We start from the raw sequence: 22,180 nt of genomic DNA on the forward strand, positions 1-22,180 counted from the left end.
TTTTTGTGACAAGTCTGGCGTACTTGGAATCAGGCATCGTCCTGTGAAATCTTGTGAAGGCGTGAAAAGAAGCCTTCGAGGCCATCGCGATCATCCTTGAGGCGTGCTTAAGATGGAGGACATTTCTTTGCATATCGATAGGAATACAGTACATATGCATCAGTGCATGTGCGTAAACGGCCTTCTTGGGTTTTTGTGAGGCGAGAAAAGAGGGTTTCCGAAGTTGAAAGAGCAAAACGCTGTCACTCTGGCCATAAGTCATCCTGTCAAAACGGGCTGCTCGGTTGTTCTCCGCTTTTTGCACGCCGGGAAAACCCCACCGCCGAGACAGAAGCCGCAACAACTGACCCGTAGTCTTTCGGCTCATCTGTATAAGTATACTGCTACTACCAGGACTCTTCCGCCTTAAGCCCTTATTAGTGCTCGGGGATCTTACCCACTGAGTTTCGCAGTTACACACCTTATTGACCACTCCCAAAGGAGTCGTCGGCCGCGACAGAATGATGGGCCTCACCGCAAAAGGACCAAAGCCAACAGCACAGCGAACAGGCCAACCGCAAAGGAAGCGGCAGCCGATAGGGTCGAACAGATGCACCTGCCACTGGAGCTCATCACCAAGATCTTCCACTATGCCGAGCGAAAGAGCCGTCTTCAAATGCTTCTCGCCTGCAGAACTTGGCACAGCATGTTCGTCAAACCACTCTACTCTCGGATCTCCTTCCACCACCCCTCTCAATTCGACGTGCTTTTCGCTACGCTGTGCAAGCACTCTGAGCGTCTCCAGTGGATCAAGGAGTTCATATTGATTGCTGCAACCGCCACGGTGACGGAAGACTGGACTCAACCCATGTGTATGAAACTCGTATCAATACTCACCATCGCCCACCCTGAGTGCGTCGAACTCACCTTCAACGGCGTGACCACGGTCTACATCCCCGAAGTGTGCCACTATCCAAGTCGCTACATCTGTGGTTTCGAACGAGGCCGACTCTCTTTCTTCTGTCTGGACTCACAAGACCCCCTCAGTCCCGAGGTCCTTGCTCTTGCCGAAAACCTCCGCTGGATCTATGCGCCCGAGACGACAACCCTTGTCCATATGACAGCCATGTGGACCACGGTTTTGGAGGGTTCACTCAGCTGCAGACACTACATCTGGAACATTGTACATTGTACATTTGAAGCCTATCAGTGGGCACAGATACCTACCCTAACGCGCGTCTGCCTCCGAATGCGGCATAAACGTGTCACGATCCATATCACCGACCTCCCCGAATCCATCCTTACCCTCGAAGTCAGTTTCGGCCACTTCATGTTGAAGCTCCCAACATGGTATGTGTGGAACCCCGCACGTGTGATCCGATACGCGCCAGGTCGGAGGAGATACAGAACAGAAGCGAGGTGGACGGAGGAGTTGGCAGGCTACCATGGCGGCGGAACGTTGGAACTCATGGTCAGGGAGAACACGGGCGCGGAACATATGCAGGGCGTCGAAATATTCAAAAACGAGGCTGTCGCCAGTGGGAAATTTGATTCGGTCCGATGCACGCCGATAATGGAGGAGTGGGAGGCAACATTCGCAGATGTACAATCGTTGTAGAGGTATACTCACCGCTCTGCTTTCACCGTAGCCGATGGTTTCAGGGGATTATCAATGCGAACATCAACCCTTTGAATTGCAATCTGGAGTGCATGTCGCCGCCCCTTTGTCACGCACCCTAAATATATACTGCTCCCTGGATACCAAGCGAAGTCAACACCATACTTTCAGCAAGGATGGACGACGACCACGGCAAAATGTACGCAGAGTACAAAAAAGCTAGGCGGAACCAAGACTCGACCGGAATATGGAAAAAATCCTCCAAGTGCTCTTTTGTACCACTCTGGATGCATAAGTTGAGGGCGAAGGCAGTAAGGCAGAGGCGTGGGCGGATTTCAGGGTTCAGTCTGGGTATGATCAGACGGAGGCGCAGAGGGTTTTCGATAGTGTTGATAGGGTGCATGCCTATTCGTAGATGTATGGAGGGCCGTCCCAAAGGGCGTTTCATGTATGTACTGTATATACTGTACGTCGAGCAACGTCCGAGGGAGTCTGAAGCTTGCACTGCGATTGTGTAGTTGTTCACACTGATTGGAGGTTTTGAAAGCATGAACTATTTTCATCAACGACTTGTCGTCCGTTGTGCCTCTGCTCGAGGTCCCATGGCATACCGTTCTATATTGATACCCGTTGTTGCTTGTGCATATTCCCAAACTACAGAGGCGTAGACTGACCCATATGGTTACCCTGTGCGGCGTTGTCCATGTGTGCTCTGGAGGGGTTGAGGCCTTCTGAAGCCTGTGGTCGTAAGGTTTCCCACGCGCGCGGTGGCCAATCGAGTAAATCTGCGTCAAATTCTGCTGTTCGGCGCTGTCCAACGCAATCGAGACTTGCAAAGTCCTGGCACAAGCGCAAGGTTGCCCAACCCCGCTCACTCGAGTCAACCGCACACTCGAGCATTGGGGCAAGGTTCATTCCACCGGTTTGGACAAACGGTTGCGTCTCCTCTGCGGACAGGCAGCAACACTACTGCCCGAATTTGAGAGTTTTATTCTTCTTCTCACATTTCACCACACCGTAACGGAAACCGAAACCATGCACCTTAACATCGAGCTGCATCTAACCACCTCGCCTTCCTACACACCGTCCTCGACTTCCAACGGCCGCACGCTCACGACCTCGTCTCTGATTCTCACCAGTAAATTCCTGTTTGTCGTGAAAGACCCTGCGAATACGACTGTGAGGGATATCAAGAAGAATGTGTTGAATATTTGGAAGGCGGTTGAGGAGGGCGTGGGGAGGGTCGTTGAAGTGTAAGTAGCATTGTGAAGGTTGAGGCTGACCAGTGCAAGATGGGAGGGATTCCGTTTTTCTGTTCTTTTCCTATGCAAGAGCCGTGAAACCTGATACTGAGACTTCATATCCTTCTTATCGCACAACAGTTCCGACATTCACACTGTCAGGTTTCTCACCCACGCCGGCTTCCCCGTCGCCGACATCTACACGGTCAGCGACGGTCTCGAACCCGACAAAACCAGCCACGTCGTCGCCGTCGTGCAACCGCAGGATGTCGCAAAGGTCCTGCCGGGGTATGTTCACAAAGCCGTAGCTGTCGCTGCAGTGAATGGTACTGGGGCGACTCCGGCGGGGAAGAGGAAGGCGGAGGTGTTGGAGGAGGAGGTTGAGGCGGGAAACGGGTTGAGTAAGACAGCTAGAAAGAATAGAAGGAAACGGGGTAAGAGTGGCAGGGTCGACTTGAACGATGGGTTCGGAGGACCTTCCACGCCACTGCCGGCCTCAATGGTTCTAGTAAACCCGGTCACACCCGCGGTGTTAAAACCCACACCGGCAAAAAAGAGCCAAACGCCCGCGAAACCTCCCACGCCCGCAGTCAACACGACCACCACACCAATCGTCGCACCCACTGCTCTTCCAACCCTATCCCCCACTACCCTCCAAAGCCTGATCAGCGGCGGCCCCGTAGCGGCACCAGGGACTTCCAAATCAGCTAAACACAGAAAGTTAAAGAAGGCCGCTGCGGCAGCTGCAGTTCAACCCACCATCACCACCCCGTCGGCCGCACGACCAGGCAGCACACTCCCACCCGTCCCGGCCTCAATACTTTCGCAATTCATCAAACCCGCTGCTGTACCGGTGGAAAACGGACCTGTTGCTCCAGCTGGGGCTACTGGGACGAAGAAACGGAAGGCGGAGGAGGCTGTGGTTGTCGCAACGCCTGTGCCGGCGGGGAGTAGTACCAAGAAGAAAGGAAAGGCTGCCAAGGTTGCTGGGACGAAACCGCTTGTGGCTACGCCGAATGCGGCCGCTGATGTGATGGCTTTGAAGGCTGTTACGCCGGTTGTGGCGAAAGGGAAAGGGAAGAAGGCACACACACCCGCTCCAGCGTTGGTGGAATCTGCCCCGGCCCAACCCGTCGTCTTGCCGCCTGTGAAACTTGTGCCACCAGCGGAGTCGGTGGGAACAGTACCCGTAAAACCTAAAGGACGCACTCCCAAACCGGCGGCGACGAAAGAAGCCGTACCTACGCCCGCCGCCTCAGTCTCGGAGCCCATCACCATCACTACGCCGGTGGTATCGAAAACGCTGAAGAAGACAACGGTGAAAAAGACGCCTACACCAGCCCCAGCGCCATCAAAGCCTACCACGGCGGAACCAGTTGACTTGGCACCCGTCGAAACCGTGGCGCCTGAGAAGCCTGTGGAAACTGTACCTGCAAAGAAGCGTGCAAGGCCGGCTAAGGTAGTCCCGGCAGCAACAGTCACTGTACCGATTCCACAGACTACAGCGGCTGGACCTAGTGAAGACTTGGATGCTACTGCAGTGAACATAACCGCCACCATCGCTAAACCCGCAGCCGCGACAAAACCCATCAACAAGAAACCGGCACCTGCGCCTACTGTAACAGCTATCGACGTCATCCCTCCACCATCTGCAGTGGAAATTGCTACCGGAAAGAAGTTGGGCAGACCGCACAAGTCAGTGGAACCAGCACAACCTCAACTCCAACCGGAAACGCCGGTGCCGACGGACACCGTCCCGACGTCCCAGGAGGAGTTGATCGCCACGCCTGTGGCGGTGAAGCGGAAGGCTGTGAGGGGGAGGAAGAAGAAGGAGGTTGAGCCGGAGGTGGTTGTGCCTGAGCCGGAGGTTGGCTCAGAGGATGTGGAGGATGATACTGTAGAGCAGTCCACGCCCGCGCCCGCGGAAACGGTGGTCAAGAAGTCACGGGGAAGGAAGGCTGTGAAAGAAACGCCACAGCCTACATCTGAGCCACTGGAACCTGTTTCTGAGGATGTTGTGGAAGATGCGTCGCCGGCCGAGGAGGAGTCTAGCTTCATCACGCCCGCGCCGGTGAAGCCCGTACAGAAGAGGACCCGTGGAAAGAAGGGTGTGGACGAAACGCCACAGGCTACATCTGAGCAACCGGAAGTTGCATTGGAGGAGGGTTTGGAAGGGAGCACGGTTGAGGAGGCGGCTTCTTTAGTGGCGGAGCCTGTTGTGAAGAAGGCGCGGGGGAGGAAGCCGAAAGCTCCTCCGCTGCTTGAGCCGGAATCTGTTGCTGAGGATGTTGTGGAAGATGGTGCAGCGGAGGAGGAGGCTATCTCCATCAAGCCCGCGCCCGTAAAGCCTGTTCAGAAAAGAGCAACACGGGGAAAGAAGGCTGTACAGGAAACTCCACAGCCAACGTCTGAGCCGGAAATTGTCGCGGAGGAAGATATGGAAGAGGTCACGGCCGAGGAGGTTGTTCCTACCCCGGTGAAGCCTGTTGAGAAGAAGACACGAGGGAGGAAGCCGAAAGCGACTCCACAGCCTACGTCTGAGCTGGAGCCTGTTGCTGATGATGCTGTGGAGAAGAGCACCGCCGAGGATGTAATAACCGCCACTCCTGCCCCGGTGAAGCCTGCACAGAACAGAGCAGCCAGGGGAAAGAAGGCACTGAAAGAGACGCCACAACCAGAGCCGGAAATCGTTCCTGAGGATGTTGTGGAGGACACCGCTGAGGAGGTGGTTATTTCCGCGCCCGCGAAACCCGTCGAGAAGAAACCAACCCGCGGCAAAAAAGCCATAAACCAAGCTTCTCCAGCAGTCGAAAAACTCCCGCACCCCCACACCCCCGACTCCTCAGCATTAGGAGCCCTCATTTCGTCTCAACTAGCCTCCGCGAAACCCTCACCACCGGCAATCGAACAACAACCCCACCCACCAGCCACTCCCGAAGCGGTGGCAGCCTTGAAAGACCGACTCGTAAAAGCCACCTGGATGAAGACCCGATGGGTCGACACCCCCGCCATTAGACAGACCCCGCCGGCTGAACCTGTGACCGAAGCCAAACTGGACGCGTCGAAGCCGAATACGAGGAAACAGGCGGCGAAGAGAGCGTCAGTTGGTGAGACTACTACCGTCGCGGCCGAAAATGATATTTCACCCGCGACGACGAAGGCGGTGGAGGGAAGCCCTAGGAAGAAGAGAAGGACGGGACAGGCCTTGCCGAGCGACAGGGTGCATATTTCGCCTGAGATGGACATTGCGTCACCTGGTAGCGAGGCTGAAGATGAAGGTCACCAGGAAGCCGTTCCCGAGGTCTCGCAACCGAACGGTAGCGAGACGGAAGACGAGGGTGAGGCGGGCGATCGCGGTGTGAATGGTGATGTTGTGCCGATGGATATCGTGTCGTCAGCGGAGGCGCAACCGGACGCAGAGGGGAGTGAGACTGAAGATGAAGGTCACGATGTTACCTCACCAGCCGTCGCGGTGCAAACAGACGGCGGTGAAGGAAACGGTAGTGAGAGTGAAGATGAGGAACAGGAGGAAAGTCCCTCTATTTTCCTCCCTGTGACCCAAGAGCAGGACGATGGGACGGACGGGAGTGAGCCGGAAGATGAGGGTGATGAAGCAGAGGACGCCCAGGCAGCCATAACTCAACCGAAAGATGATGATGAATCGGACGCTAGTGAAACCGAAGACGAACAAACCCTCTCGCAGATCATCAAGCGGCGGAGGGCATCACAGCCCGAACGTGCGTCGACGCCGGAAAGTGCTATGGATGAAGATCCGGCTGCTTCCTCGCCTGCAATGTCGGACAGATCACCTAACAAGCAAGCAGGCGCAGCCCGCGGCCCAACCATAACAAGCCCCCTCTCCCCCGCCGCCACCGAATCCACCTCCGATGGCGCCAAACCCATGGACATCGACACTCTCATCCCCCTCAACCCCGCCCCGAAAACCCAACCACAACCGCTCAACATAAGCCTTCACAAACGCGCCCCGCCACTTAAACCCCGCACGAGCCTCCTGACCCGCCCGACCGCCAACCGCGTGCAATCCCTCTCGGAAATTGCCAACAGCCTCGAATCGTTCTCGCAGCCTGCGAAGCCGTATTCGCAGATGCAGCATAGTCCGGCTGCTACGTCGGACGATGAGGAGGATGAGGAGGATGATGAGGAGAATGGTGCGGAGAGTAGTGGATCGTCATCCGGGGATGATAGCAGTAGTAGTGAGGGGAGTGATGATGATGAGATGGATTGGGCGTTTGCGGGGAAGAAAGGGAAGGCGAGCAAGCAGAAGGTTAGGCTTGCGGGGAGGAAACAGAGGAGGAAGAAGAAGTCGATTTTTGAGGAGATGGCTATTGATGGTAGGTGTCACTACAATCTCGACATGGGGGAGGGTGGCATTGGGGAGACGGCACGATCGATTCTAGACCCTAACTATACTTTCTTTCTCCATCAACAGCCGAATCCAAACGAACCCATCCCAACCCTTCAGCCCAACTCGCCCGGCCACGCGCCGCTCCAGCCATGACACTCTCTCAACCCAGCACACACACTACCACGGCAATCACGAAACAGATCCACCGCTGGCCCGTGAACGTCGCGGGCGCCGGCAGGCCGATATGGACGGACGCGTTGCGACAGGCGGAGGTGTTGAGGAACCCGGGCCCGAGTAGTGAGGAGATTGCGAGGGAGTTGGATGGGGTTGAGAGTGATGAGTGAAGGGATGATGTGCTGAAGGCTCTCTGCGCCGCACGCTTGATGGATAGCACCTCCAGCACTGAGCTCACCGCATGACACATGAAACATTGGAGAGGAAATGGAAACTTCGGCGCACAGACCGGATATCCTCCGGCAGTGCACACGGTGGGCCGCTTTCCACCCAACATATTCACATACAGATATCCCTACGGTCAAGAATAGATAGATAGCAGATACAACAAGATTATATCCCACTTTTTGTCGTCGTCGCGTGGTCGTTTCTGTCTTGCCGTTTCGACGCAAGTGATATGTAGAACACACCTGTATTCCGACGCTTTATCCAGCATGGGCTTCGCTATGCAGTTGAACAGTGTTGCTGTGGTGCGGGAGGCGTCGGGGTAATTGGGTCAGGGGTGATGTGACGTTCTCAACAGGCGTCATCGGCATGTCCCGACGAAGAGGACGGAGGTGTGAAGTCCTGAAGAAGACGCGCCGGCAATCCCCTCTTTCTTTCACACTTTTCTTCCAATAGAGAGAATCGGGGTCCCCCTGTCCCCCTCACAACATCGACGGACACATCGCCGTTCTCCATAAACCTTCGGAGAGTCGAGGCGCTACCACCGCTGTTTAATCCTCACTTCATAGTACGAAATCACAGCTCCTATCCCGAGATCGGCCCACATCACGTTCCAAAAAAGATGGTCTCCCTATCCCTCCCCGCCCCGCTGGCCGCGCTCTGGTCCTTCCGCCCCATCTTCAACATCCTCGGCTACCTCCTCCTCCTCGGCACCTGTCTCCTCATCACCTTCTCCCGCAGCCTCGGCGCATTGCCGTACACGAAAGCCGCGTGGATCTACACACCGATCGCCATCACCGCGCTGTACATCACCTGGTCGGACATCTTCCGGTTCCTGCACGACGACTACGTTGATTTCACTGACCGCAGCGGGCCATATGCGTCCATCCCCGCTAATGGGAGGAATGATATCGAGGCGTACCTGCAAGTCAGCGATTGGTTTGATGCGGCGTACGCGGCGGTTGCGGAGGACCCGAGCCGGTGGTGGTTTAGCTCGCAGCTGTTGAATACTGCGAGTGTGATTGTGGCGCTGGTGTGGGCGGAGGGCGCGCATCACTGGGCGAAGAGTAGCGTGAGGAAGGGCGGGCCGGCGTTCTTTGCGGGGATGGCGAGCGCGATGGCGTATGTGTTGACGGGACTGTTGGGAGCTATGAGTGTGGCGTTTGCGCTGTTTTTGGTGCAGCGGAGGGTTGCTGAGAGTAAGTTCTGCCGTTTCGCGAGGGAGCTCTAGGTTCTTTTTTCCACACATTTGCGTTTATTCGGAAGTTTCGTATGTCTATCTATTTCGCGATTCGCTATTCGCTAACCGTTGATGTCTTCTCCAATCACAGAAAACCTCGCACTACGCTCATACCCCCGCGTCACGATCACCATCTTCATTCTATTAGCTGTCTTCGTCGCCGGAGTCACATACACCCCCTACGCCTTGACCAGCAACTACACCATCTTCTCCTGGACCCTCATCATAATTCACGGTGCCCTCCTGCTCCCCATCCTCGGTGGGGCAGGGCCTGGCCTCATCTACCATCCGCGAGCCCCTCGCGCCAAAAAGACCGGCATCACCACCTCCTCCACATCCCCAAAAGCCATGTCAGCCCTCTACCTGTTCCTCGCCATCTCCAACCTCGCCTCACACGCCGTCGCCTCACGCAACCTCGATTGGCACCGCGCGATTGGGATCGACCTCGCGGACGCCATCGCCTCGCACCCGTGCCAGAAAAGTATCACCGCCGATCTCGTGTTTTGTACCCTCACCGCGTCGTTCTTCATCGTTGCCGAGCTCGTTACGGCTGTGAGGAGGGGTGTTGTTAGGGCGTGGGTTGCTGTGATTGTTGGAACAGTTGTGCTGGCGGTGACGGTGTTTCCGTTGGGGGTATCGGTGACGTTGCCAGCCTTCTTGGCGTGGAGGGAGACGAAGCTGAGGCAGGGATTGTTGGAGCCCAGTGTTGTCGTCGTGGAGGAGGCGAGTCGTGTCAAGAAGAGAGCGTAGTTCTTGGTCTCAGTTGTTGATAGCTTTTGATTGTTTGTTCTATTTTCGTTCGGTTTATGTCTGCCTATAGGCGGATTTGGGTGAGCTGGCAGGCATTTCGTTGAGCTATTGGTGTTGTATTTGGCTGCGGCTTTTCAGCCACGCAGACCGGCGGTGTGGCCTGATTGATCAACGGCGTGTGTCTTCCCCGCGTAGGTAGACATCGCACCATCCCCTTCATTCTACATATAAATACGATTCTTCGCCTGAAAAGCACAGGATAAGCCCGTCCTGAATTGGCCGCAGTGGCGTGTTCAAATATCCAGGTCAGCATCCGGGTCATCCGAATCATAGTCATCATCGTCATAGTAGATCATCCCCGTCGAAGATGGCGGGGCTGCTGCCGACGAGTTTGATGTTTGGTGTGATGTTAATGGGCTGTCTAGCTGTTGGGCGTGCAGGTACGGAAGCACGACCTCGGACCGTGCTGAGCGCTGCTCGTCGGTGAGGCGGAGGTTGAAGGAAAGGTTGGCGGTTGGGTCCGGCTGATTTGATGTGTATTTCAATGTGTCAGTGTGCAACGGGATGTTCAAAGCACCGCCCAAAGCAAAACCTTGGCATACCTCATCCGCCTGTTTCGCCGCCGCCTGGTCCAAGCGCGCCGGCGCCGTCGTCGCACTCCATCCACCCAACTCCTCAATCGTCATCACCTTCCACCTCGCATGATCCCCCCTCACCGTCCGTCCAGCAGGACCATCCCGACCATCCACCCCAACAAACCTTACCCCCACAACCTCCCTCAATATCTTCCCACTCTTCTTCTTATGCAGCACCTCGCACAGCACGCCGGCGTGGGAGTGGGCGTCGACAGGTTTGAACACGTCGGGTTCGGGGCCGGGCGTGTCGGCGAAGGTCACGCCGAAGTCTTTGCCAGGGCGGATGGTGAGGAAGGTTGTGCTGACTTGGGAGAGGAGGGTTGTGAGGGTTGGGGAGGTGGGAGAGGTGGAGGAGGAGAGGGCGGCGTCGCTGTGGAAGGGGAAGATGAAGGTGTGGGTTTCTGTTGGGGGTCAATTCGAAATGTAACGTGGATTAGTCGAGCGGACATCTCAAGGCAACACACATTCTACAGACGCTGTGCACGAACCATTCGCCATTGCGGCAATCCGCTTCATGAATCTTGCAAAGGCGCTCAAGGTTTGATGCGAAAGAATCTCAGTGACTCCTTCAAAGACTACCGTTGTCTTGACATCTGTCAGATGGGACACGAAGACGGACATTCCATACATCAGCTTTCGTTCTACGGCAAATCTCTGCCACCAATGACGGAAAAAATCCACTCACCAGCGCGCAGTTGCTCATGCAGCACATCACCCAGCTTCTCAAAGCTCGTCGTGATCGCATCCTGTGCCGGCACCTGTGTCCCCCATAACCAGCTCGAACCGACGTCGATGTACGTCGCCGACGGGAACGCTTTCCTATTAAATATGTATTCTGTCAAGGACGCATTCCCTCCGTTATTAATGAAGAGGCTAATTTACTCACTCGACGTCCTGGCCCAGTATCTTCTCTCTCACGATCTTTGGAGGATGTTCCACGCAGCAAACAACGAGTTCTTGCCTACGCGAAGCAGAAACCCATCACCGAGTGAGAAAGCCCGCACCAACAGGATGCTCCTCCGAATACCGGAGTAAGCGAGTACGTTCCCAGACTCAGCTTCCTCCCTTTACTGACCTCGCTGCTCTCCCGGCCGTCGAGGATTTCGTCAATACCCATTCACGCAGGAGTGGATATGCGGACTGCTGAACCGAGTCTTCGATGACGAGGAGGGGCGAGACCTCCTTGTTGTTGAGAAGCTTAGCGAGCGTTGAGGAGGCCATTGCGGAGCTTAAGTGTGGCAGTGTTCCCTGTGAATCCCCGTCTTGCGGACCTCTGCGAGCCTGCGAACGCCTGGGATGTTTCGCAATCCAAGGACTTCCCAGGACGACTTCGGCGCGGTGCGATCCCTTTTGGACTTCCCATCTGCTTCCCATTTCGTTCCTCGTTCCCAGGACACACCCCCCGACGACAACGATGGCCCACAAGAGTCCCATAACCACCCACGTTCTGGACACAACCCACGGCGTAGCCGCAAGAGGCGTCAAAGTGCGTCTGGAACAGCTCTCCCAAACCGCATCATCCTCCAGTCAGTCGTGGGAAGTCCTCGCAGACGGGTAGGTTCTGGAAGACACCCTCTCACTCTCCAGGAACAGCGACCTCACATACATCTTCATAGGGAAACGAACGAAGATGGTCGATGCACAACCCTCCTACCCGGGACGGCTGCGGACGGGCCACACCAGCTGCGCCCGGGAGTCTACCGCCTCGAGTTTCACGTGAAGGAGTACTTTGAGAAGCTTGAGAGGTCCAGCTTCTTCCCCTTTGTTCATGTATGTTGTCGTCGTCCGTATGCGCATGTGTGGGAACGAGGGCCGATCGTTGATGTATCGGTTGTCTCAATTACCCCCTTCAGGTCGTATTCGAAGTCCCGGAAGATCCCAACCCGCACTACCACATCCCCTTACTGCTGTCGCCGTACAGCTACTCGACGTATAGGGGTACATGAGCGATTAGTGGGTGCTTGGCGAGCATAGTGAAGATGTCCGGGGGTGACGGGATGTGGATCGAATTCGCTTCTTGTCGTGAGGTCGATGTGCTTTGAAAGCTTGCCGGCGTATGATGAGTGGAGTATGGCTGCCGAGAGGCGCGTAGGAGAGATCATTGTGAGATGAACCAACGGCGATCAGTATGCCCGCCGGAGGGTATGTAGAGATGTATTTGGTATGTAGCAGGGGAAGATACATGGAGAGATTATGCAGAACGATATCATCGTCCGAATGTTAGTCCAACGCTTCAACGTAGGTAATGAATAATGGCGGCATCAACGGCCTGGGACTCCATTGATGCGTGCTTTCCTGCGATTGCGTACGTGCGATATGGCGTGCGGCATTGCCTGCTGAAGGACGACTAGTACTCGCTAGGGGGAGGGAAGATCAGGGATTGCACAAGCGGGATGATCTTGATCCCGGATACATTGTCGAATGCGAGCTGGATGTGATGTCAGAAGCAAAGTATGAAGGATATGAGAACCAAGTCCTACATATCACCCGCATATCTCCAAAATCCTCAAAAAAACACCTACCTCAACATCCCTCGCACCCCTCGCCCCCATCAAAACGCCCCTCCTCTCCCAAAACACCGCCACAGCCGCAACCGCAAACAACTCCAGCCCCTCCCCCTTCCCTCTCTCATATCCCAACACCCGGTCCCACAAATTCAGAACCTGTTCCACGTCTAGTACGCCGACGAACGCAAACATGATCCACCGGAACGCATAGGATGTGGGCGGAATGCGGAGGGTGTGCGAGAGGTGGTGGAAGAGGATGGGGAGACATTGTTTGAGGAGGGACTCGAAGAGGGTGAGGAGGGTGGGTAGGGTGGGTGTGCCCATGGGCGTGGGCGTGGGCTTGATTGTTTGGAGGTGGCGGAAAACGCTGAAGGAGCGGATGGAATGGGGCGTGTCAGCTGTTTGCCCAGGATTTCAAGCGGTCAAGGGAGCAGAGGCACGTTACCGGACATAAAGCTCCCTGAAAGTCATATACGCACTATCCCCATCCGCATGCAAAAAGCACAGCGGCATCGCATAGCACGAGATGCCCCAGAATGGCAGCACGCCGTTGGGCGGGGTGTACGGGGTTGTCGTCAATGCCAACGTTCCACATCCATCCTCCCCATCCTCTGTCTCACCGCCTCCATCTCGATTATGGGATATCTGCTCCGCCACCCAGGCATCCCTGCCCCAACGGAGCATGATATCCCTCAAGACGTCCTCGAAAACAAAATAGGTGTCGTCGTTTCGGCATTGCCGGGCGTCGATGCGGATGAGACGGTCGATGATGAGGTCTTCGTCGGCGAGGGAGGTGAGGAGGGTGCGGCAGTGGTTTTTGGTCTAGTGGGATGCGTGAGTGAGGTGGGGATGTCAGCATGTCCCAATAACCTCTTCGCCGGTGGGTATCCTCCCTATCCCCTGCCATCGCCCGAACACATACATATCCCTCAAAATCATCCACCAGCTCACTCTGCACCAACAAATTCCACATCCGCGGGCGTAGACAATGCGGAATCCCTTGTTTGGCGAACTCCCTTGCGCGGTCCAGGTTGGCTTCCTGCAGGACTGTTTCGCCGGGGGTGATGCGCGATCTGATGAATGCATCTGCATCGCAATCAATAAACGCCCCAAAACTCTATTCAGCCTTGTGGATACTCACCTGCATCCCGATCATCCACCCCATCCGGGCCCGTCCGCTCCAACAACGGATCCAGCTCCGGGAAGCGGTACCGCAGCTCCTCCAGCATTACCGGCCGCGGGAGGAGATTGAACGGTAGGTCGGTCCAGAAGGTTCTGAAGCCTGTGTTTCTACATCACCTGCACCAATAAGTTTCATCCCTCCCCAAACCAAGATCAATGTCGTCGGTCGGAAATACCTACACAACCTCATCGTCCTCATCCTCATCCCCATGGACTTTGACCCCCATCAAAGCTTTGAACACATCCTGATCATCAAGCAGACAAACACGGTCTGGATCACGCACACCACGGGACGGCAGCCCGTTGGAGGTACTAGTCGGGACCTCGTCCGGGTCGTGGCTGAGTTCGGATTTGAGGTAGATTGCTGCGTCGTGTTTGGATCTCTGTGGAATTTGGAAACATGACACACCACACAGTCGAATGAGTCTGGTCACGGCATGGACATACCCGTCGAGCAAGCGGAACGCCCCAATCGAGCCCGATCCTCCTCAACTGTCGTGCAACTTTCGCGTCAAGGCTTGTCTGGGCAGCTTTGAACGCTTCAACCATCTTCTCATCCATTCGGGACTGTCGGGGTCGGGAACTTTGTCTTCGCCGACCCGTGTGATTTGCTTCGGCACCATATTCGTGATGACGGTCTGCTGGTTGTGGCTGTTGGGGAGCAGCAGCGGAGGCATATTTGAGCTGCACGTGGTTTTGGATGAGTTGACCGACACCACCTGGCTTGTTGAAGATGGATTCGGCGAGCGATTGGGTGGTGGGTGGGTCTGGGTTCGCGGAGCTGGCGGCTTTTCTTTCGTATAGCTCGGTCTATGTGCCGTGAGATGGTACGAGAATCATAATTGTCAAAAACGGTTCGATGACAAGATACAGCTTCTGAGCCGGAAGCTAAGATTTCGCAAGCCAGTCCCCTCATTCTTCCGGACTGCTTTCCGCCGCCATCTAAGAGCCCTTATCTAATTCTATTGCATATGGCGCTTAATGCATGGGAGCGAGGGGCCGTTCCCATTGCTTGAGAGAGAAACTCCATACAGACCAGAAGCCGTTTCTTGAACGCCCAGTAGGTGGGACATGCCCGCAGGTTTTGCTCTATGTGTTGGCCTAAGGCTACCACGGTCATATTGATAATATATCAGAAATAAAGCAGTGGCACTTTGGGGTAGCAGAATGTGAGAATGGAAGGTGTAGGGAAACCACTGGCCAATGGAACGCCTAAGGAGAGGACCGAATGACAGCGATTGACAGCAGACTGACGGGAAGCAGAACGAACGCGTGAGGCTTCATATCTGGCCGGGATTCCGACCAAGATCGCCATGGATCCACTCCAGCCAGCAAAATATCAGTGGCTTCAAGGGAATATCGATACGATGCATCCTTCCCTGCTGTTCATCTGCTGATACATCTGCAGTCCATGCATGCATGTATATGAAACATACGCACTGTACTGTATGTTTGGGAGAGAGCAAGGCCGCGAGAGTACGCGTGGTCTTTGAAGTGAATTTGAAGTTCGAACGCGACGTGCACGCGTAGACCCAGAAAGCCCCGTTTCGCAGTCATAGCAAGGGAGAAGAGATCTGACTTCATACGCAGGCGTTTTCCAACGAAGCCAATCTTACCAGGAAGCACAGTATGTCTCGCCAGCGCGACCGCTCCCGGCTGCGGTACCGCTCTGAATCTCGCTCGCTGCTTCGCACGGCGTCCACGGCTTCGTTTGGCGATGTATGTGTTTGTGTTTGATTTGTGAAGTCAAAGACCCGGTTCGTGGTTTTAGGATATGTGTTAGCAAGGTAGTAGGACATGGTGGTGCACTGCTCATCCAAAATTGCCGTATCCATTCTCCTCAATCAAACCAGGACCTGGAAAACCGCACACCCCGTGCTGCATCCATCGACCGAGCCGGCACCCACAGATCCATCACCAACATCCACAGCCACAACCTTTCGCACGCCCACCCACATAACGCACAGCCAGCCCAGCAGAAGCGCAAACGGGCCAAACCGAAGCAGAGAGATGAGTTTCATGAGATTTATGGGAGCGATGCGGACCGTGATGAGGAGGGCCGGTGGGCTGAGAGTGGTGAGTTTCTGTGGCGCTCTCATCGTCATTTTTGGAGAACATGGGCGTCTCCGGATCGAAACACCGGGCCATGATGTGGGGCAGGCGAAGAAGGATGCTCTAATCATTCGTTCATTCACAGCATTTAAGAAACTGAAAGAAAAGGCAGAAGTGGAGACCATCACGACGTATGTGCTCCGAAAGGGGAAAGAGCCAGCAGTCCTACCAGGTTTGGTAAGTATGCACATCTCGTTGGGACCGGGAGATGTCAGGTTCATCTTACTTACGCCGTTGTGCAGATCGACCGACTGCTATTTCATCCCGACTATGTATCGCCCTCTGCAGGGGTTTCACCCGGGGCACAAGCGGGAGCGAGGAATCGGGGTCAACGGGTAGGTTTGGAGCTTGACCGGCAACGGAACTGGTGGGAGGTTTGGCTGTCATGATTGACGCAAATCCACTCATGGATGACGTAGACCCCAGCATTCCTTGCAGACGCCGGGCTGTATGTCCCGGACCCGCCACCAGTATCGTTGCGGAATATGCAGCGGATGGAGAAGCGAATCCTGTGCTGTGAGCCGGATAGGTAGGTGCAGGGCTCCCCACCGCCGCCGTCCCCACCCTCCGGCGTCGATTAACAGCGACAAGATCTCTAATGAACTAAATGCTTTGCAGCGCCGCACAATGGTTCACACCCACCCAGACCCTTGCCATCTCCCCCATTCCTCTCAGCACCGTCCCTCGCCGGCCCTTCCGCGACCCCATCCCCATCCTCAACCAATGGTCCCAAGGCATTAAAACCCACCCCGTCGACATCGAAACCCCCTCCTCCTCCTCGGACATCGACACCCCGGATCTCCTAATCCTCCGCACCCCCCTTACCAAGCCCTCCACCTACACGCCGATAACGCACACCCCAAGCGGCACCTACCTCCTCGTCCTTGATTTATGCGCGATCGAGTTCCGCGATCACCCGCTTATGACGGAGGAGATGGCGCTCGCGAGGAGTGTTGAGAATGGGGTTAGGGAGCTGAACGGAAGGCGGAAGAGGGGGGTGGTGGAGACGTTGAGTAGGCAGTTAGGCGCGGCGAGGGAGGCGTGGAGGGAGTGGGTTGTTGCGCATCCCGAGTATGACAACACTGCCGCGGCTGATGGCAATGAGAACCACCCACGCTCAAAAGGGCGGAAACAGATGTTGAAGGTGCAGAGGGACCTGCATGCGCGGCGGGTATTGTTGGAGAAAGTGCGCGCGGTCAGACTGTTGAGAGATGCCGAGACGCAGACGGAGCGGGAGGTGGAGTTTCGAGTTTTGAGGGAGTGGCAGCGGTTGGGGGAGGTAAGGGCGAAACAGGGATTTGTAGGGTCGGCGGTGATGGTGGGGGTGAAAGCAGTGGAGGGGGATGCTGTGCAGGTGGGTGAAATCGTTGTCTTGGCTTCTGTATTCTTGGCGACACCCCATTGATGTATTGGTTTCCGTGATCTGGAAAAGGACATAGCCCGCCTCCGCACAGAACTCACCAATGACGTCGAAGAGTTCATCGACCTGCTCAACCTCGAGGCGCACATCCTTTCGCAAAAGGCAGCAACGGCGAGCATAACCGACGCTACATCTCCATTAAAACGCCGCGGCTCCACACACGAGCACGTCAAGGACATCACTGATGACGCAGCTGCCGCGGCACGGAAAGCCATTCCTTCCAAAATCCGGCGGTACGAAGCAGAAGCTACGAAAGTATGTCCACAGGGTCGGATTTTCTGTTGCTTCATTGGATGGTTGAGCGAATCTGATGAGACTGATACGCGGTAGATATAGAGGTTAGAAAGCAGTCACCGCCCTCCCGGCGCCCCGATATTTCGGTTCAAGCTTTATCGCACGGCGAGTATAACGCCGTTGGCTGAGTGTCCGCTGGTTAGTTCTCGTTTCTCTTTCCGTCCCGTTGGGAAATGTCTGACACTTCTGATTTCGTATAGTACGAGCAAACCCGCCGCACAGCCGCCCCACCGCAGCTGTACCTCCGCCTGCTGTATAACAAAAAGATGATAACGCAGACGGCACCGCAGCCGCTTGACTCGCTTTCGGGGCAGTTTCATTTTGGTGGGAGTGCGCAAAGTAAAGCGGTGGCTGGGACGCAGGCCGCGGAAAAGATGGTGGAGACTCAGGTGCATCGATTGTGCTTGAGAGTATCGGAGATGCCGGAGACAATTGAGGCTGAAATTTTGGAGAAGGTAACCACATCCCTGCAATCACGAAAGTATACGGGCGGCTAAATCCTAATCGCACATCCCATCAGACAAATTTCGGCGAAATCCTCTGCGCCATCGTCCCCATCCCCATCCCCCTCTCCACCGAAACCACCCAAGCCCTGGACCGCACCCCCCACTCCCTCGACTTTTCCGGGCACTTCAGCAGCGACGAGCGCTGGACCTCCGGCGTGCTCAAGCTCGGGTGCGCATGGGGTGCCGACTACCGGGGGCACGTCCAGGGGCCCGGTGGCTACCTCACTTCAACACGGTCCATCACCTCCGACTGGTCCACCTTCAGCATCGGGCGATTGATGCACCCGACTGCCGGGTTGGATCTGTGGAAATTGTTGGAGTGGACGCAGGGCTTGGTGGTTGATCCGAATAATCCGGCGAATTTTGAGGTGTTTCGATTGCAGAGGTTGTTGGGGGCTGCGGCGGCGGCGGGCAGTGGGGCGACGGGCGATGTGTTGGGGGGGTATGCGGCGAGGAAGTATTGTCGGTTGGCGATTCCGGGGTGGATGAGGATGGCGGCGTTTAGTGTTGCTGTGAGTATTGTCTATCCGTCACCGGGGAAGTCGAGAGGCATATCCCTCCCCTAGGGAGAAAAGAAACGTTACTCACAGGCGAACGCATCTTCCCTCCAGAGAGACGAAGACTTCACCACCAAACGCCTAACCCTCCTCCAAAAACGCGCCCTCATCCGCCCCGAAAGCGACGAGTCTTCTCAATCCCTCATCGCCATCCCCCTGTTCGACCACGAAATCACCGATACGCTCCTGGACGAGTTTTCCCCCAAAGATGATCCGCTCCGACTCTCCACATCCACACCGACACCCGCACCAACCACCCTCTCCCACCGCTCCTCCGCCATGTCCCTCCTCAGCCCCGCCGCCGACCCACCTCCACTCACCAGCGTCGAACAACCTTTCCTGCGGCGCTTACGGCGCCACCACCTTCTACGTAGCAGCTACAAGCCGCGCGCAAAAGGGCATGACGACTATATACGGGAGGTGAAGATGCCCCCGCGGCCGCAGACGACGTTCTTCATGATGGACTGGTTGCGGCCGCATAGACCGTTGAGGCCGGCAAGGGATGCGGTGAAGAGGGAGAGGGTTGAGGCGGTGCCGGAGGGGGGTTGTCGGATCTTGGTGCATGTCTTGAGGGGGGCGGGTTTGCCGGTGAGGAAGAGTGTGGGGAGGAGGGATGGGAACGGGGGTGGTGAGGAGGGTGCTATGGTATGTATGGTGATTGTGATATATACCCGAATCAACGTACTACAGCAAGACAAAGCCCCTCTGATAGATCCATCATCTCGCATCACACAGGTTGTCCGCCCATACGTGCGAATCGGATTTCAAGACAGCCAGGCACGCACGTCGACGGAGGAAGGCCCCAACCCGCAATGGAACGACACGCTCACCGTGGACGTGACATTCGGGTCGGGCGGGTTGAGAGGGGCGTCTGCTCTGGACGTTGAAGCAGAGGACTTACGCATCGATGTGTTTGATGAGGTTGTTGTTGATATGACCGAGGTGGGATATCATCTTTCTCCCTTTCCTCCTTTGATGCTTATCTCCGCTTGAGCTCAGCCCCATGTTCGGCTGCGTGCTGTCTAAATCTCTCCAACGCAACAATGTAGGCAGAGCAAAGCGCAAACCTTACCTACGAACGCAAAGGCCGCGCCTGGCTCGGCAGCCTCCGCATTCCCTTCGCCACCCTCCGCTCCCAAACCCGCATAGCCGGCGAATTCCCCCTCCACGTCTCCCCCGCCCTCATCGCCTACGAGTACCCCACCACAACCACCTCCAGAACCCCATCCAATCCCATCTCTTTCCTCCATCTCTTCATAACCCTCGACCCCCTCCTCGCCCCGCTCCCACAAGCCCCGCTCGACTTCCAGTCCTTGGAAGACCCCGCGACCCTCCGCCGCACATCAAGTTTCATGCGCAGCTTACCCCGGCACGCACGACCACGGATGGCTTCTACGCCATTGAGTGTGAATACAGTCTCCGGGCACACGGCGCTCATCACCCGCTTCATCCGCCCACAGAAACCGCCCGCGGGCTTCGAAGCGGTAACCCCCGGCGCACTACTACGGTTCGTGTCGCTGATCCCGCGGGTTGACGCGACGCTGATGTACGCGCACCCGATGTGGGCGACCTCGGACCAGATGTTGTCGGTGGGGGCTGGTGGGCCGGCGGAGCATGCGGTTCTGTTGTGTAACTATTTTGGGTGGTGTTTTGGGGAGGTGGTGGCGTTTCTTGTTTTGGGGAGGGATGTGGTTGGGAATAGCGCGGCATGGGTTTTGACGAGAGGTGGGGGTGCGGGGGCGGAACGGGTTGTGTTGTGGGATCCGGTGGAGGGGATGACGTGGAAGGTGGATGATACGAGGTGTGTGTTGAAGGAGATAGCTTTGGTGTTTGACCGGACGAATGTAAGGTTTATGAGCGCAGCGCCTTCTCTTCACCCACAGCTGTCTAACTTCTTGGTAATTCAGGTCTGGGCGAACGTGCAAACGTACTCCGACCCACCCCGCATGCGCTTCGACCTCATGATATCAGCCGACTGGCGCCCGCTCTTCGCCGCAGGGACAAGCGACGTCGGTTTCACCACCTTTCAGGTAATACAACCCACAAACGCCTCATAATATTGCGAGAGTTTGTAGTAGTTTGCAAATCTCAGGTCTGTTGAAATCTCACATACGCTCTGGGCCCTTCTTCATACAGTCGGAAGCCCCATTATACAAGGCAATCGACACCAACCGCGCCTCAGAGATCCAGCTCCGAATCGAGCGAAGTCTGATCGACGGGATAGAGAACTGGCGCGGCACCACCGTTACGCGGTGGAACAGGTGCGTCTTTTCTTCCAGTGCTCACAACCCCCACACCATCAGAGACAAATCCCCTCCTAAACTAACTCGAATCTTCCACACAGACTCGCCTCCCGCACCCTCGCCACCGCCCTCCCCCTCCTCGAACACCACCTCCTCTCCCTCCCCCTCTCCCCGACCCTCCCCTCCTCCACCACTATACCACCCTCCCCGCTCGCTACCCTCCCCGACCTAACCCGCCTCCTCAACATCTACCGCCTCCGGGGCTCCCCTCTCTGGTTCCGGTACACCGACACCGCGACGATTGTGGACTTCATCCGGGGGATGGAAGTGCATGTGTGTGAAGATGATGGGGCGGAGTTTGCGTGTGCTGTGTGGTGTGGGGCGTATGAGGCGGGGGTTGTGGGAGTTTGGGTTTGGGTGGGGTGTTTGTTCAGGGGACGGTGATGGGATGAAGGACATTTTTGGGTGGATGTAGAGGACGCCTGGAAGGCTGTTACGTTGAAAGATTGTGAGATCCTTGAGCGCTCGTTGTTTGTACATAATTGTCAAAAGGAGGAGACGACCATGGCTCTGTTGCCGAAGAATCTCGAGCTCGAGGTGGGTTTTTGGAGGAAAGCGCGAAAACGCGTCAATGAAAAGTGATGACAGCGCAAACCGACAGCGCGTTGGATTGCGCAGCACGCGTTTCCTCCGCCAATCCGCTGTCATTCTCGCGTTTTCATCTCCTTCTTCCACCTCTGCCAGCCCCTCTGCGGAACATCGTTTTTCCGTTAAGTTATTTCCAAATCCTATTCCTCCTAACACATACACTCGTCCCCACCACACCACTAAACAAAAGCATCCTCAAAGAAAAAAACAAAGAAAAGAAATCAAGGAAGAAAAAACCTCAAACGCCGGAACAAGAAGGAAAGAAGGCCGGAAGGAAAAGTCAAGAACGACCCAAAAGACAGCCACACACGTTCACACACTCAGGTTATACTAATCGAGGGGATGGAGGAGGGATAACCGGGGGGGAGTAGGTACGCGTGGAAGGAAAGGTTTGTATCGCCGAGGAGTTTTGCAGGTCGGCGGCAGAGCGTGTGAAACCGAAACATTCAGACAAGCGGGGAAGAACGTACAGGGGAGGAAAAT

General features: G+C 56.0%; 6 protein-coding genes across 6 annotated transcripts; 4 read left to right on the top strand and 2 right to left on the bottom strand.

The window, feature by feature from the left end:
- The first annotated feature begins 478 nt into the window (after window positions 1–478).
- On the top strand, window positions 479–1,685 carry EV422DRAFT_291013 (uncharacterized protein). Its single transcript, XM_053066033.1, has one exon. It carries the CDS (start codon window positions 590–592, stop codon window positions 1,595–1,597), a length of 1,008 nt encoding a protein of 335 aa, XP_052921360.1. The 5' UTR covers window positions 479–589; the 3' UTR covers window positions 1,598–1,685.
- Window positions 1,686–8,225: 6,540 nt separating this feature from the next.
- EV422DRAFT_509811 (uncharacterized protein) lies at window positions 8,226–9,593 on the top strand (the record flags this gene model as incomplete). Its single annotated transcript, XM_053068877.1, has 2 exons — window positions 8,226–8,802; window positions 8,935–9,593. The coding sequence occupies 2 exons, from the start codon at window positions 8,226–8,228 to the stop codon at window positions 9,591–9,593; spliced, it is 1,236 nt and encodes a 411-aa protein (XP_052921361.1).
- Window positions 9,594–9,886: 293 nt separating this feature from the next.
- EV422DRAFT_571779 (Elongator complex protein 5) lies at window positions 9,887–11,449 on the bottom strand (the record flags this gene model as incomplete). Its single annotated transcript, XM_053073032.1, has 6 exons — window positions 9,887–10,117; window positions 10,196–10,629; window positions 10,717–10,821; window positions 10,914–11,047; window positions 11,115–11,189; window positions 11,304–11,449. 6 exons carry the CDS (start codon window positions 11,447–11,449, stop codon window positions 9,887–9,889), a joined length of 1,125 nt encoding a protein of 374 aa, XP_052921362.1.
- A 193-nt stretch (window positions 11,450–11,642) lies between these two features.
- EV422DRAFT_501311 (uncharacterized protein) lies at window positions 11,643–12,174 on the top strand (the record flags this gene model as incomplete). Its single annotated transcript, XM_053068185.1, has 3 exons — window positions 11,643–11,782; window positions 11,845–11,998; window positions 12,082–12,174. 3 exons carry the CDS (start codon window positions 11,643–11,645, stop codon window positions 12,172–12,174), a joined length of 387 nt encoding a protein of 128 aa, XP_052921363.1.
- Window positions 12,175–12,388: 214 nt separating this feature from the next.
- EV422DRAFT_291043 (uncharacterized protein) lies at window positions 12,389–15,126 on the bottom strand. Its single transcript, XM_053066034.1, has 8 exons — window positions 14,954–15,126; window positions 14,365–14,727; window positions 14,098–14,300; window positions 13,877–14,025; window positions 13,658–13,821; window positions 13,181–13,557; window positions 12,751–13,102; window positions 12,389–12,656 (listed from the first exon to the last, which is right to left on the bottom strand). Exons 1-8 carry the CDS (start codon window positions 15,035–15,037, stop codon window positions 12,576–12,578), a joined length of 1,773 nt encoding a protein of 590 aa, XP_052921364.1. The 5' UTR covers window positions 15,038–15,126; the 3' UTR covers window positions 12,389–12,575.
- A 330-nt stretch (window positions 15,127–15,456) lies between these two features.
- EV422DRAFT_545881 (uncharacterized protein) lies at window positions 15,457–21,660 on the top strand. Its single transcript, XM_053071485.1, has 16 exons — window positions 15,457–15,636; window positions 15,771–15,993; window positions 16,115–16,206; window positions 16,272–16,364; window positions 16,449–16,558; window positions 16,648–17,383; window positions 17,462–17,704; window positions 17,786–17,881; window positions 17,944–18,198; window positions 18,264–18,761; window positions 18,861–19,372; window positions 19,478–19,748; window positions 19,856–20,650; window positions 20,714–20,836; window positions 20,943–21,067; window positions 21,151–21,660. The coding sequence occupies exons 1-16, from the start codon at window positions 15,547–15,549 to the stop codon at window positions 21,491–21,493; spliced, it is 4,605 nt and encodes a 1,534-aa protein (XP_052921365.1). The 5' UTR covers window positions 15,457–15,546; the 3' UTR covers window positions 21,494–21,660.
- The last annotated feature ends 520 nt before the right edge of the window (window positions 21,661–22,180 follow it).

The sequence above is a fragment of the Fimicolochytrium jonesii genome (genome assembly GCF_025526975.1).
Source record: "Fimicolochytrium jonesii strain JEL569 chromosome Unknown EV422scaffold_37, whole genome shotgun sequence".
Taxonomy (NCBI): Eukaryota; Fungi; Chytridiomycota; class Chytridiomycetes; order Spizellomycetales; family Powellomycetaceae; genus Fimicolochytrium; species Fimicolochytrium jonesii.

What these genes read in the sequence shown, in the direction of transcription:
- EV422DRAFT_291013 (XM_053066033.1), top strand. Translation starts at nt 590, where the DNA reads ATGCACCTGCCACTGGAGCTCATCACCAAGATCTTCCACTATGCCGAG.
- EV422DRAFT_291043 (XM_053066034.1), bottom strand. Translation starts at nt 15,037, where the DNA reads ATGACCGTGGTAGCCTTAGGCCAACACATAGAGCAAAACCTGCGGGCA. An exon ending in GATGAGGACGATGAGGTTGT is followed by an intron (nt 14,026 to 14,097) that starts GTAGGTATTTCC and finishes CAGGTGATGTAG; the next exon opens with AAACACAGGCTTCAGAACCT. An exon ending in TTCAGGGAGCTTTATGTCCG is followed by an intron (nt 13,103 to 13,180) that starts GTAACGTGCCTC and finishes CCGCTCCTTCAG; the next exon opens with CGTTTTCCGCCACCTCCAAA.
- EV422DRAFT_545881 (XM_053071485.1), top strand. Translation starts at nt 15,547, where the DNA reads ATGTCTCGCCAGCGCGACCGCTCCCGGCTGCGGTACCGCTCTGAATCT. An exon ending in CAGCAGTCCTACCAGGTTTG is followed by an intron (nt 16,207 to 16,271) that starts GTAAGTATGCAC and finishes GCCGTTGTGCAG; the next exon opens with ATCGACCGACTGCTATTTCA. An exon ending in AGGCTGAAATTTTGGAGAAG is followed by an intron (nt 18,199 to 18,263) that starts GTAACCACATCC and finishes ACATCCCATCAG; the next exon opens with ACAAATTTCGGCGAAATCCT.